Here is a 16,198-nt window from a genome sequence, read left to right as displayed (position 1 = left end):
AACCCGATCAATACCGAGGTAATTGAAATCACCCATTATTACTGTGTTGCTATTTTTGCTAGCGTCCCTAATTTCTGTTAGCATTTCATCTGTCTGTTCATTCTGGCAAGGTGGACTTTCTCACATGGAATTTCTATCCATAAAGATTCTACAGTGCATTTTGTTTCCTGTTGAACTTTTATCCTGTTTGAATCTATACCCTCTTTAACATATTGTGTGCTACTCCTCTACCAATTTGTTATTAACCAGGTAGGTCTGAACAGAAGTCAATAAGGTCAGTATTTCCTTATTTAAGAGCCAATGCAAACATTTGCCTTTGCACATGTAATCCATGATGGGGCATTATGACCAAGTCAAACTTTTCTGGCACATACATTTCTAAGTGGATGTTACTTGTACCAGAAAGAAAGGTATGAATTGGGCTGTTAAATTCACAGGAAATATTTAAGACAAAGCAACAGTGGAGAAGAGGAAAAAATACATATTCCCCCTTATCTTCCCAACTTTAGATTTAGAGCTTTGCGTGTTGTGCTACTTTTGTGCATTTGTCTGTTGATATTTAAAGGGTTGATGTTCAATCACATACAAGCTCCATGGCAGCACTGCTTGTCAAAAAAAAAAAAATTCACATTTAAGCTTCCATAAATTTCTTGGTTATCTGACAACAAATACAGACTTTGTTGATATCTACTATTAAAGCATAATATACAAGTTTCTATGAGCTGAGAAATCATGCAGTACAATTTTTAGGACCCCCCTGATAAGAATACTCTATGATAGTTATGAAATCCTGTAGAGAATGTTTGTGTCTTCTGCTACTTTAAAAAAAAATGTATCATGAAACAAACTTCTGTCCCTTCCCTTCTCTCCCAGCCCCACTTTCCCAAACCACAACAATTCTATCTCATAATACTCATCACTGAGCAGGGCTTTGCCTCAAGCCTTCAGCTCTTCCAAAGAGGTTATTAACAGTAAGCAAACACTCTGCCAGTCAGGAATTACTACTTAATTCTATTGTGCTCTGATTTATTCTCCATCCATCATTATTATATGCAGGATTGCTCAGTGGTGTGCGCGCTCTCTGATGAGAAAGAAGACAGGAATCTTCTTACCTGCTTGTGCAGCTGTGATTAGGGCTGTATTCCCTTCGCTGTCCTGCCAGTTTATATCAATCCAGGGGCACTGGGCTAAGGCTACTACAATGTCCACATAACCTTGGTAACAGGCAACAAGAAGGCCGGTCTACAAAGAAAAAGAACAAAAAGTCTGTTTGCAACTTTGGACTGAAGATGCTTACAGATGCTGCTATAAAATTGGTTAGGGATCGGAAATGGAGCAATGGAATTGGGTGACAGTGAGCACATGCCAAGAGTATCCAGTAACAACTGCAAGCATAAATGTGAAATTCTGTTTGTGTATTTCTATCAATTAGAGCAAAAGAAAAAAACAAAACATGGGACTATGGGCCTCATTTTCCAATATCGCATTGGTAACGCATTAGGGGGCGTTACCAATGCAAATGAGGCTTCTTTCGTGCAGTGGGGAAACATCGCGTGCGGCGATGTTTTCGCCATTCGCGAAAACATTAGCACTGCACGCGATGTTTTCCCAGTGTGCAATGATTCTTTCGGTGTTTCATCGCAGTGCACAATATTTGCCAGTTGTTGCACTTCAATCATCGCAGTCCACGACAGCCTGTTTGAGAGAGAGAGAGAGAGAGAGAGAGAGAGAGAGAGAGAGAGAGAGAGAGAGAGAGAGAGAGAGAGAGAGAGAGAGAGAGAGAGAGAGAGAGAGACTGACTGACTTACTATAGTGCCTATGCCCTAGACAGGTATTTAACCCCTATGGGAAGGCCACCTACTAACTCGGGGTGGGGATTAGGTATGAGCGTCGGGGGTTGGGGGCCACTTTCGCATTCCACATGAGACCTACGGAAAGAACAGTGGTCTCTAGTGAAGATTTGCTGGCCGTCGGAGTGAGGAAACTCACTCCAAGAGGAGATTTGGGCTACGTTCTCTCCACCTAGCTTGTTGTTGCCCAGGTAGAGTGTCCATCAAGCTAGGTGGAGAGAACGTAGCCCAAATCTCCTCTTGGAGTGAGTTTCCTCACTCCGACGGCCAGCAAATCTTCACTAGAGACCACTGTTCTTTCCGTAGGTCTCATGTGGAATGCGAAAGTGGCCCCCGACGCTCATACCTAATCCCCACCCCGAGTTGGTAGGTGGCCCTCCCATAGGGGTTAAAATACCTGTCTAGGGCATAGGCACTATAGTAAGGTTCTCTCTCTCTCTCTCTCTCTCTCTCTCTCTCTCTCTCTCTCTCTCTCTCTCTCTCTCTCTCTCTCTCTCTCTCTCTCTCTCTCTCTCTCTCTCTCTCTCTCTCTCTCTCTCTCTGAAACAGGCTGCCTGGAACTATCGTGGACTGCGATAATCCTTTACTGGCCTGTAGTGCAGTCCGTACCGCAAATTTGAGGGTTGTAGTTATTAGCTGCGATAGCAGCCGCGCTAACACTGCGGCTGTTTCGCCGCACACGATAAACTGGTTCCTGCTTTGCATATGCTCCGCCCCAACTCTGCCCCTGAATACCAAATTACTAATTTGCATTTGTGTTAACGCGATTTGCGAATTTATCGCACGCGGTAAACTGCTTTGAAAATGAGGCCCTATGTCCCTTTATCGGGATAATTAAGCTTTTCAATGAGTGTTGCCTTCAATTTCAGGAAGAGCAAAAAATCCACAGAAAAAATTATGCAAGCAAAAACGTCTGCCATGGGAACATGGCTCAAAAGTGCTAATTTAAGAATTGCGCAAAAAGCACATTTTGCAGATGTTTTTGCTTGCACAATTTGTTGTGAATTTTTGTCCCCTCCCTGAAGTTTCATAACATTAGATCCTTGCACAAAATCTTCACCATTTCAAAATTGAGCAAGCAGACTGACTTGCGGTCTTGTTGCAATCCGAAGCTAAAATCCGACACTGGGGGGGGTTTAAACTGTAAGAAAAAAAATATTTTCTCAAGGAGTAAAGAATTGTTCTTTTAGTATGATTCAAACCATTTGTTTAGGTCAGATATTTTGGGTATCAGAGCTGTAACAAGTAGCAGATAGCTTAGTAAATGATGTGAATCACACCTTTAAAGGGGTAATTTTGTAACATTGTACATAAAAAAGTCAGGAAATAGGAGTATAAATTAGATCAATTTTCAATGTAGACTTGCACACATAAATCCACTTTGAAAATTATCCTACCAAATCAGCCTGCACAAGTTTTTCATGAAATTTTAAGTACATACTTTTAAATATGTGTATATGTCCAAAGCCTTCCACAACTCTATGCCCGGAATGTCTCTGCTCAGTCCAGGTAAATCTACATGTGAACAGGACAGGCACACACAAGTTTTCCCCCATATTGGCGGGGAGGCAATTTTTTAAAAGGCCATTTCTATGGGTAAAACATTGTTTTATCTATAGCAGTCTCTGAGAGAAAGGACTTTTATACATTATCTAGATTAAGTTTGTCTAAAACCACCAAATATAACCAATCAAATTTATTGCAAAAACATGCAGAATTCATTCCACCTGCGTAAGTTCTCTTTTTGTGAGTGTGTTCTAAAATCTTCTTCAGCTTACTCATCCCTAGGAGCGTCATTTATTATGACTGGAGTTAAAACAGAAATCCAAGTATTAAGCTGTTTCCAAGGCAGGTATTTCATTTATACCTCTACCTTAGTTTCTCAAAACGTACACACAAATAGCCTGCGACAAATGCACCTAAATTTACACTGCAGTTTTGCATCAGATAAATGTGCATGTGTATAGATAGATAGATAGATAGTCCTACTGCTACAAATCTATGCAGATTCCCACTTCAGAATGTTAACAACCATCAATAATTGTAGATGTATATATAGGACCTTCAAACAAACAGCATGATATACAAGTATGCTCCACTTGTTTACCACCAGAAAATTCATATTTGCCGCTATTGTCTCATCACTGGTCCAAACATTTTTGGGGGGAGGGGGAGGGGGACCTGTGATGAGACAATAGCGGCAAATATGAATTTTTTGGTAGTAAAGAAGTGGAGCATACTTGTATATCACGCTGTTTGTTAGAAGGTCCTGTAGGGGAGTCTCTAGTAGGAGAACCTCACAGTAGTTATCAGATTTAACCAGTAACCCTATGATACGAATTCTTGGCTTTGATGAGCAGATGATGACACTTTTATGAGGTAGTAAATTAGTTTATTAGCAGCATAGGTGAAAATAGTAATACGGTACAATTATTTCTTTCTGTGGTTTTTGGTTCATTACAGTTTCAATGTTAATTTTACAGTGATACGATGTATCTCCTGTCATATGAGATAAGTAAAGTATAAATGCTATCTTTAATCTTACTTGCACTTAAGCATGAAACAATTGCCAAACTATAAATTAACCCAGCTGTAAAGGTAATTTAACCAGTGATCTCACCTTCCATTATAGTTCTGCACAAGTCCAGGGCCAATCCTGTAAAAAGGATGCTGTCTCACACTAAGGGTTAATCCAGCAAAATCCCTCTTAGTGGATGACAGATAAAACCCAAAAATCACAGGGACATCTCTGTGGGGGTGCAATGACAGAAAAAGGTGATAAAATACACCAATTGGCCAAAAACCTCTCAGTGGGAATAATTGGCAAACAGCTGTCTCTTGACTACAGAGCAGACAGTGCTAAGAATCCAGAACTCAGTTTAACGTAGAAATCACCGTTGCAGTAACTGACACAGCCAGTTCTGTGAGCAAGCCTTCTTGGCAGAGTTTGAGTAATCCATGTAAAAGGCACAGGAAAGGACCTTTCAGATAAAGTTTTCCGGAATAATGTCTCACGAGTGACACCCCCGAAAGAAACCTAAGGTCTGCTAATAAAGGACTCCTATCAGTACCATCCGACCGATCGGCTCATTTAACAGAAGTAAGAGAAAGAGCCTTTTCAATAGCTGGACCTATATTATGGAATCAATTACCATGCAATCTCAGGACACAAAAAGATCTTAAAGCTTTCAAGAAATCAATCATTAAAAACCTGACTCCTTAAAAAGGCATACAACATCTGAATTTGCAGCGATGACATGCTCTGGAAACTCATGACCCATTTTAGTTTGGTTTTTTTAAATTGTATTTTATTTTAATTGCTTGGATGTTCTCGACTTTGTTTTATTATATTATTGCTTTTATTTTGTCTTGTATTGTACTATTAGAGTATATTTCACTGTTGTAATTATTTATTTTATTGATTGTTTTCTTTTATGAATATTTTGGTTAATCATGTTTTATCTCTTTGTAAACCTTTATGAATGTACTACAGACTAACAGTATATAAAAGCATCAAATAAATAAATAAATGTCTGTTACAATGTCAGACATAAAAAATCATCTGTCTTCTTCTCTGTAACTCTCTCGGATATCCAGCTCCATAGGGTTCTTGCTCTGCTCCGGACTGGACATTGCCACCTCCTATAGACCCAGGACTGGTGGGATGCACATATTGTCATCTATGCCTCAATGCATAGGAATATTCTCAGCGCTCATTAGAGTTCATCAGCAAAATGCAGGTGCTAGAACAATAGCTGTTTCATGGATGGCTTCAAACTGGATACAATGTTTTACTAAAGACATGTTCTCAGTTCTGGTCCAAGGCTTCTTCCTCTCATTTGGAAGGCACTGACAAGTCTCTGATATGAAGGAACAAACACAGTTTTTTCTCTTTGTATGAAAAACAATCTTTATAAAAATAACCCAAAAATATCACATGGCCACAAGATTCCATTTTGTCTTGCTCTTCAGGCCTAGACTTTGGTTCAGTCTGTGTGCAGTATTAGGCCCAAGTTCATAATGTACATTCTGTATTAGGGTCTCTGGCATTTTGAATGGGCAGACAGGTCTTATACCTGCTTGCCCGTGGTAATATGGGACCAGGTTCTGCATGCTGGGGGCGGAGTACATGGATTGTTGGACATTTGTACATTGTGTGGGTATATATTAGGGATGGGCAATCATTTTTCCCGAATTAGGCAATGTCAACAAAATTGCCTAATTTGAAATGGTTTGGAAGAACCGAAAAACAATTGAATTTTTTCCGAAATTTCGGAAAAAATTCATTTTTGAGTTAGTGCGCACTAACTCTACCAGGTAAGCATGCACTAACTCCCAATAGTGCGCACTAACCCAAAAATCGGGGCCCCCGAAAAAAACCCCCGAAATACGGGAAAATAAAATTCCCGCGGGAGGGGGGGCCTGAAATGAAGCCCGACACTAAATTTTTACCCGAAGCATATCTCTAGTATATGTGCATGCAGAGGATGGAGAGAGCATGTTCATATCAGCTTCTGGGCCCAGCTGAACTTGTCTCAGTAGGATGCGATTGTTCATTGGTTGGGGTGTAGAGGGATGCATTGGGATGAATTGATCCCTTGTTTGTGTTGTGGGGTGGTGCGTTTTGGTCAACTGTATTTACTGATAATACATTCGAGCAGGAACGATTGGGGTAAGATGCCGGGGCCAAATTCATAAGCATGGTCAGGAAGGATTTAATGTCCATTTCTATGTTGTTACCTGCTGCTGTAATTTGCTGGTCTGACATAATTCCAAGGCCTGCTGAGATGGACAAGAGAATTTATTTGTTTATTTAACATTTTTTGTATACCGTCGCTCAGAGTCCATCGAAACAGTTCACAACAAATAAATAAATACAATAAAAAATTAAAATATAATAAAAGCCTAGAGCTAACCTACATTACTAAAATGCATTGTAAAACCTAAGGCTAGCATACATTACATCCATAACATAAACCTAACATTATTCCCCTACTTTAAAACTCCTAAAAGCTAGATTCCTTCAGGTCTTACAACCCCCCGGATTCTCCTTCAAAATATAAATATGTCTAAAATTACTACCAGCATCTCCTAATTTGGCAGCATAGCTGAGCTAAGGCCAATTAGCAGGTTGGTTCTTGGCTGGCTGTATTGGGGGGTCGGCATATCAGACACGAATGGTCCTGGGATTTGGATCAGGGTTTGTTCCGGGATGATGGGGTTCACTTGTCTTTCATTGGTTTGGATTTGTTTTTGAATGCATTTCAGGAGGCCTTGGAAGATTCGTTCTGTTAGGGATCTTGGCCACATCTTTGGGGATCACAGGATAGTTCCTACCTGTGCTTGTGGTGGGTTGCCCGAGCTGGTCGGGGTTCAGCCTGGTGCTGAATGGTTGATTGTTTTGATGGTGGTCAAGTCTGGATCTTTGGTGGGCATAACTGGGTGCAGTTGTCCCATGTGCTGCTCTTTGCTGGGCCGTGGCGGGGGTTTGCTTGCACAACTCCTTGCTAGCTGGTGGTGGGGGTCGTGGGAATGGTTCTGTGCAATGCTGGTAAATTGTCAGGTCAGGTAGCCTGGCGGTGTTCATTTTGCTGGTTGGTGGGTTATTGATTTTCTGCTTCTGTTGGGCTTGGGCACCTAGTCGTTACATAAATAAAGCTGTGGCCTATTTGATCCCATTTAGGTATCTGCGTATTTATTTCATTTGCTATTGTAAAAGGGCAGATGCGGGGAGAAGTGAATGTCCTGGCTCCCTATATTATACCCTACAGTCCTATATGTACATATATTATTAATGATGGCAGGCCCGGCGTGACCGGGTGTGCAAACCGTGCAATTGCACGGAGCGGCACACCCAGGGAGGTAGCGAGCCAGCTGGTCGGCAGCGGCAGAGGATGGAGATAGCATGTTCATATCAACTTCTGGTGGCGGCGCTCTCTCCTTCTTCGGCCCCTTAGATATAAGCACTTTTCCTTTTCCAGTGGCCGAAGGAGAGGGCCACCAGCACCACCATGGGGGGGGGGGAGGGGACGGCACGGTGGTGTGAGGGCAACATGGGGAGCACAGCGGTGTGGGGGCAGTGGCAGGGACTCTATGCACAGGGCAGTGCAGTAGCTAGCACTGGCCCTGATTGATGGTTGTTAACATTCAGATGTGGGAGTTTGCGCAGATCTGCAGTATTTGCAGCAGTAGGAATATCTATATACAAATTGTGCTCATAATTTTATATACCCCTGGAATAATTTGTAAAATGTGTAGCATTTTAAGAAAACTTGCGTGATCAGACAAAAAATCTTATTTTTAATGTCAACTTAAACTATTGTGCATCACAGAATAGCACAATCAAACACACCATAGCAATAAAGGAAATAATAAAATGGTCCTGTTCAAATTGTGTGCCTTTAGTTCTTAATATTGTATATTGCCCCCTTTTGCATCAATGATGGCTTGCAGTCTTTTGTGATAGTTGTGAATGAGGCCCTTTATTTTCTCATGTGGAAAGCTGCCCATTTCTCTTGACAAAAGACCTCTAGTCCTGTAAATTCTTTGGTTGTCTAGCACGAACTGCATGTTTGAGTTTTCCCCAAAGTGGCTCAATGATGTTGAGGTCAGGAGACTGTGATGGCCACTCCAGAACCTTCACTTTCTTCTGCTGCAGCCACGAAGGGCTGACTTGGCCTTATCTTTTGGATCCTTATCATGTTGGAAAGTTCAAGTGCAGCCCATGCGCAGCTTCCTGGCTGATGAATGCAAATTCTCCTCCAAAACTTTCTGATAAGATGCTGCATTCCTCCTGCCATCAATTTTGACTAAATTCCCCATGCCACTGTAGCTGACACATCCCCAAAACAGCAGAGATCCACCTCCATGCTTCTTGGTAGGGATGGTCTGCTTCTCTTCATGGGCCTTGTTGACTCCTCTCCGAACATGGCATTTATTGTTGTGACCGTAAAGTTCAATTTTGGTCTCATCACTCCAAATTATTTTGTTCCAGAAGTTTAGCGGCTTCTCTAGGTCCTGTTTGGTGTATTGCAAGTGGGCTCTTTTGTACAATTGGTACAGCAATGGCTTTTTTCTGGCAACTCATGTGTTTTCCATTGCGGGTCCAAAACTCTGGAATTCTATGCCATGTTTAGCAGACAGAAAGAAATTTAAATGTGAATTAAAAAAAATGGCTATTCAAAAACGCTTATGAACTAACCTAAAAACCGCAGAATATATTGAACCACAAAGACATTGAAAGGTAGATTTTAAAAAGTCCACACATGCACATGGACGTGATCATTTTATAATATGTGCACGTCGATGTGCACATGTTATAAAATACGGTTCCCGCATGCATGTGCAGGTGGGTCGGCACTCGCATGCACAGGGGAGGGGGCAGGGGGTAAATTTTCTAAACCAACATGTTGTGACGCGAGTAGGCCTCTCCTTACACCCCTACCTAACCTTCCTACCTTTTCCCCTCTCCTCCCCGACTCTTAAACCCCCCCTAACTATTAGGTTTTTTTTGTTGTGTTAATATTTACTTCAACTTCTCTGAGTCAGCGGCTAATGGTGCTGTCCAGGCCTGCCCCCTACCCAGACCACACCCCCCGGCCCACCCCTTTTGAGAGGCCTGGCATTTTGGCACGTAACTGGGCTTTCCCGAAAATGCGCGCATTGTGCACAAGGCCTGGCCACAAGCGTAACCCCCCCCCCCCCTCCCCCATTTTTACATGTACAGCCCTTTGAAAATTGGGCCTTAAAAATAAAACATAATAATCAAATCATGAAGAATAATCCAAATGAGAGAATATAAGATTCTCAAACAACAGTCTGACTATAATATGAACACTATCATTTGATTTAACTTAACACACTCTTTACCTTAAATACTAGATAATTTAGTAAGACACTGTAGATAATTGCATTTGTTAATATTAATGCATGTCTATGAATACCAACGCCAGTTTTTTGTTTACCAGATTGATCTTTATAAAATAGCCTGCATGCGAGTACATGCTACATATGTGCACATATGTTCATTTTTACACGCAGAAATCTTTGAAAATTCACCCATAGACCGTAACTTTCAAACCGGTACACGGGCACACGTGAGCACATTCGTCGGCCCGTGCCCAGGAACCAAGCTATTTTATAGCTTCTGCGCCTATAGGTGTGCATGTTATAAAATAGCCTGGCTGCGTGCACGTGTGTGCAAAATTTTAAGTGGGTATGAATAAGTGCATGCAAATGCCTCTTCTACTGCGCAAATCGGGGGATTTTAAAAAGGGTGCATGCAGGCGCCGTTCCCAGTTTTACCAATTTGTTCCCAGTTCACCCTGTTAAGAGCTAGGTCTTCCAAATCCCCCTGGTTTAATAACCTTGACTCCCCCCCCCCCACCGTTATCCCCGACCCTTCAAATCCTATCGATCTGCCTATTTATTTTTATTTTATAACTCACACGGTATTCAGAGGTTATGTGGCAGGGGGGCCACGGCACGCGCCGGATCGTGTATTTAAACACACATCTCAGGTTTATGCCTCAAAACGCAAATGTCCCGCCCACGCCCCTTTTTGAAAACTTCTAAGATGTGCGTGCTGCAGCATTTCCACACGTATCTGGGCAGCTTTTAAAATCCACTCAGCGCACATAAGCCCGACATATTCGCACATCCCCTAATTAATGCCTGCATTGGGCTTTTAAAACTTACCCTATAGACTGTAAGCCCTCTGGGATAGGAAAATACCGACATTACCTGAATGTAACTTGCTTTGCACTACCAACGTAAAGGCATAATCTAAAAATTAAAAAAAAATTAAAAAAAAGCACCACACTACCCTGGAAAAACCACTAGTCCAAGTAAAGCCTTGTATGTCCCTGGCACCCTTTTTAGGGCTTTAACTTTTCATTTTTTAAAAATTTTGTTTCACAGTCATATCAAGAAAAGCTCAGCTCTCATTTCTAAGGCAACCATTACTAACACCAAGCCTTTCATTTACTTTTCTATTCTCCTGGTTCAATGTATTCCCTGTCTCCACAGAAACTTGTCTTCGTTTTGAGGATGACATGCCTCTCCGTGCCTGTACTTCTTTATCCCATCAACCACTTACCTGGATTTGATTATGATCCATGCAAACCACTGAAACATAATTGCATTCTCAAAGTAAGGGATTAGCAAAATTACATATTTTATACATATTTTACTGTACACTGGTATAGCTTATTAATATATTTTTAATGCCCCTTTTTTATTCCATTTTACAAAATTCCCTACTACTTCATCATAAGTGGAAACATTCACGTACCAAAAATTTCTGGTTCAAACAGATGAGTTGGGAAAAAGCTGGAAAATGCAAAATCTCATATGAAGAGGAACCTTGTATTTGTTTGTCAGAAAAAAGAAATCACGTATTTTTCTTCAGATTTGTGCACAGTTGGAATTTTATCAAGTCGTGACCACAAAAAGAAAGAAACTGATGACCGTGAGATGGCCAGCCGCCATGGCGCAGGATGCTTGCTCTAGCCAGATATAGCAGGCCCTATATGTTAGGTTTCTCCTGTGCAGTGGTGCAAGTGAGATTTGAATATATAGTAACATAATAACAGTAAACAACAGCAGAAAAAGACATCAATGGCCTATCCAGTCTGCCCAGCAAGCTTTTTTAAGGGTTGTGCCTGCTGTTCTGTGCAGATTACCCCCACACCTTCTGTTTAGGGTTGCAACTGCTGCTCCATGCAAACCACCCCGGTGTTTTATCATCCTCCTAAGGATCTTTTGTATTTAGCGCGTGCCTTTTGAAATTTTTCACTACCACCTTCGCTGTGAGGCATTGGTAGAGATGATGCAATTGGCTCCATCAGCAAAGGGTAGACAACTGCCAATGTGGTATGACCCAATTTGACAGAAGAGTGTCATTTAAAGTTCAGGCTTAGAGGAGACTTATCCTTAAGACATCAACCAGCAAGGGGTCCTGTGCCAACCAGTCATCTCAAGGAAGGTTAAGATTTGCTGTTTTGTTGAAAAAGGCTCACTTATTATTTTATGCAACAGTATTCTAAATTTGCATCCCAGAAATAATCTTGTATTTCTCCTCATTTTTTAATGGGATTGATGCCAGTAGCTACCTAATGTTGCTGCGCTCTAAACAATTTGATTTAAAAGAACAACCAATCAGTAGTATGGCTTGCGAGGACCATCTCTTTAAAGACCTAGAAATGAAGATTTAGCTGCATGGAACAAATCATTCTGAAGCTCAGCCCTGTTAATTTAGAGGACAACAGTATCTGGCTGCAGACAGTAATTAAGGAGGCAGAGTCCTTAAGCCTCTGTGCAGCAGAATGATCAGTGACTCAGCCAAGTGAAATGAATTAAAACTATTCAGGAACAGCCTGACAAGGTGCAAACAGAACAGCAAAAACTCTGACAAGACAGAAAATTAACAGAATAAAGCTAATAGATTGGTAGGGGGAAAGATATGTACTTATGCATCTGAACATCAGCAAAAGAATCGAAGATCCTATTCAGCATTTGCAGCGTTATTACAGTAATTAAATATATATCTACAGATGAGGCAGCAAGATTTTGCTGCTTGTCCAGATGCCCAATTACTGAGCAAAAATCTACATAAGAAAATAACCGATGAAAGGCTTGAAGGGTAATATATGTGCCAAGATTGTTTCTTTCTTCCCCCCACACTCTGCTCCGTCCTCTTGCTGAGTTTAAAATTAGAATATTTGTAATTGTGAAGCACAGATCTGCTACATTGTAAGGAGGCAAGTTTTAGAGTATGCACAGGGCCCGCGAGCCCAAGAGTGCTTTCAAGCTCATTTTCAATGGGGAATCCCATTCAATGGATAATCCCTTTGAAAATTCGGAAGGGGGGGGGGGGGGGTGGAGCAGATATTTTGCACCTGTTTTGAAGAAGGTATAAAACACCCAAGTGAAAGTAAACACAGTGGTTTTAAAATAAAATGTCCATATGTGCTTTACCTTCCCGACCTAACCTTCCCCCCCTTTTATCTGTGGATAAAAGAGTGCAGGCTATGAATGACACAATTACTGTTATGGAGGAGGAATAGCCTAGCGGTTAGAGCAGTGGACTATGAACCAGGAGACCAGGGTTCAAGTCCTGCTGTCGCTCCTTGTGACCTTGGGCAAGTCACTTTACCCTCCATTGCCTCAGGTACAAAAACTTAAATTGTAAGCCCTCTGGGGATAGAGAAATACCTACAGTACCTGAATGTAAACCAATGTGATATCTCAATTGAGATCAAATGTCAGTATTAAAATAATAATAATGCACAGTGAAAGAGCAGCACTTTTCAAAGGCCCTTTTCACACAGGTCAATGCCTGCTTACCTCAGGGGCAACACTAGCAATGAGGACACTTGGCTCTTGTCCCTAATCTATTGTCTAGTGCCCAATCTCAAACAGCTGTTCTGTTCATGTTTCCAGTTCCTCCTCACAGGCAGCCTGCAGGGAACAAGAAGGGAGGGGCCTGGAGAAAGAAGCACAGGAATTGTGTATTTTTTTTTCTCTACAGTACCTGCTCCAGATGTACCCCTCCTCTTCCTATTCTCCCAGGAGGGAAGGGTTAATATGAAGCAGATACTAAAGGCAGCATGTGGGGAGAAACTGGAAGGAAGGAGCAGTGAGTAGTGGTAAATCAGCAGGAATAGCCCTGTGGTATGAGAAGGAGACTGCAGAAAACTGAAGCCAGGGTTCATATCCTGCTGACACTTTTTGTGACCTTGAGCAAGTCACTTCACTCTCTATTGCCTCATTTACAATCTTAGGGCCTCATTTACTAAGCATTTATTCCACAGATATATAATGGGAGAAAAAGTCTTAGTAAATCAGGCTCTTAGATGTTAATTCCTCTGTGAATGTAATGTGCTTTGAAGTGCCACAAAATGTGGAATGTAAATTTAAAAATTATTATTATTATTATTATTATTATTATTATTAATAATGGGCAGACTAGATAGGCCCTAAGGTCTTTTTCTGCCATTATGCTTTTATGTTTCTTTCTGTTCTGCTATGTATCTTCTAGTCTCATCTCCTCCCACCCTGTCCCCTTGTTTCAACAGCACAATGGGGCCAATGCAATAGAAAGCGCGGAAATTACAAGATGACCTTGTGAAACTTGGAGACTGGGCATGCACATAGCAAATGAAATTTAATGTGGACAAGTGCAAAGGGATGCACTTAGCGAAAAGTAACCCAAATTATAGCTACACAATGCAAGGTTCCACATTAGGAGTTACCATTCAGGAAAAGGATCTAGGCTATATCGTTGATAATACGTTGAAATCTTCTGCTCAGTGTGCAGCAGCAGCCAAGAAAGCAAATAGAATGCTAGGGATTATTAGGAAAGGAATGGAGATAAAACAGAGAATATCATAATGCCTCTGTATAGCTCCATGGTGTGACCTTATCTTGAGTACTGTGTGCAGTTCTGGTCACCACATCTCAAAAAAGATATAGCAGAATTAGAAAACGAACAGAGAATGGTGACCGAAATGATAAAGAGGATGGAACAATTTCCCTATGAGGAAAAGCTAAAAAGGATAGGATAGGATAGGTTGAGGGGGGATATGATAGAGGTCTAGAAATAATGAGTGGAATGGAACAAGTTAATGTTAATCAGTTGTTTAGTCTTTCAAAAAGTACAAAGACCAGGGTACATACAATGAAGTTACTGGGTAATCAATTTAAAACTAATAAGAGAAAATAATTTTCTAAGTGCATAATTAAGCTCTGAAATGCATTGCCAGTTGATGTGATGAAAGCTATTAGTTTAGCTGCATCTAAAAAAGGTTTGAACAAATTTCTGGAGGAAAAGTCCATTAACCATTCATTATTAAGGTGGAATTGCAGAAATCCACTGCTTATTCTTGGGATAAGCAGCTTGGAATCCACCCCTTGGGATCCTGCCAGGTACTTGTGACCTGGATTGGTCACTGTTGGAAACAGGATGCTGGGCTTGATGGATGCTTGGTCTGACCCAGTATGGCAATTTCTTATGTTCTTATGATCTGGTTATCATGATAATGAATATGCATAAGATAGATTTGCATACATTGGAGATCCAGTGTATGCAAGTCTATCATATGCATATTCATTGTGGCAATCCTGCAAATGCAACTGGCTAGACTGAGAGTTGGGAAACAAGTGCTCTAGGACCAGCTTGAGAAATGCTCTGTCAGTGTTTCTCAACTTTTGGTATGGCAGGGACAGGTAGCTACCTTCCTTAAATTATGTCGACTGGTTACATGGATTGGTTGCAGAACTGAGTAGGGAGGGAGTGGCTGATACCTCAGGGTGAGGAAGAAATACCCCCTCCTTCACCCAATCTTTAATGCCATGGGTCATTTTACGAAGGTAACTAGCCAGTTTAAGAAAATTGTTTTCAAAAAAGCCTGTCTCTTCTCCCTTCCCTTTTCCAGCTAGCCAATAGTATTAGTCTCAGAAAAGAACAAAAAAAATCCTCTTTCTCCCTCCCAGCCAGCTTCCAGTTGATCGTGTGAAAAAAAAAAAGACTTCCATTCTCTTACCCTCCCCCATCCAGCTCAGCATTAAAAAAAAAAAAAAAGATAAGAAATTCCTCCCCCACCAGCCAGTCAGCAAAACTACTACAAGTAAAGATACCCCTGCCCTGCAGACCTTTTTTTTTTCCAGATGGGGCCAGTCCCAAGGCCTGATCCCTGGGAGGGAAACTGCAACAGAATATTAAGAAGCCTGCCTGAAAAGGAGACTGAGTCAGCAGGCTCCACGGTGGCCCTGTCCCCTTCTGGCTTTTGTACGGGAGGGCGAGGCTAAGAGCAGGTCAGACCCTGACTCAGTCTCATGTAGGCTTGTTAACATTCCGTTGCAGCCGAGCGCCCAGGTTTACGCACATTTTGGACATGCTAGACTAGCACCCGATGCAATAAGGAGACGAGCGATCCCAAACAACTGCATAGCCAATAGTGCTCATCACATGTAAATTCCATGTAGATGAGGCTATTAGCTATTACTGTTCTCCGTGGTGCCTCCTACTTAGCATTTTGCACCACAATCGTTGGGGTTTAAAAAAATAAGTATACTATAATGGCTTGATGAAAAAAAAATTTTTTTTTCTGGACCTACACATAGAAACATAGAAACATAGAAATGACGGCAGAAGAAGACCAAACGGCCCATCCAGTCTGCCCAGCAAGCTTCACATTTTTTTCTCATACTTATCTGTTTCTCTTAGCTCTTTGGTTCTATTTCTCTTCCACCCCCACCATGATGTAGAGAGCAGTGATGGAGCTGCAACCAAGTGAAATATCAAGCTTGATTAGTTAGGGGTAGTAGGGGTAGTAACCGCCGCAATA

At 41.5% G+C, this 16,198-nt stretch overlaps 1 protein-coding gene across 1 annotated transcript in view; it reads right to left on the bottom strand.

Moving 5' to 3' along the window:
- ANKRD33B (ankyrin repeat domain 33B) overlaps positions 1-16,198 on the bottom strand; it is a 110,461-nt gene that overhangs the window by 68,326 nt on the left and 25,937 nt on the right. The window contains exon 2 of the mRNA XM_029590039.1: positions 1,113-1,242. Within this exon, the coding sequence (XP_029445899.1) occupies positions 1,113-1,242 (130 nt within the window). The remainder of the gene's footprint in view (positions 1-1,112; positions 1,243-16,198) is intronic.

This window comes from Rhinatrema bivittatum, chromosome 2 (assembly GCF_901001135.1).
Source record: "Rhinatrema bivittatum chromosome 2, aRhiBiv1.1, whole genome shotgun sequence".
Taxonomy (NCBI): domain Eukaryota; kingdom Metazoa; phylum Chordata; class Amphibia; order Gymnophiona; family Rhinatrematidae; genus Rhinatrema; species Rhinatrema bivittatum.
This window is presented reverse-complemented; position numbering and strand designations above follow the sequence as displayed.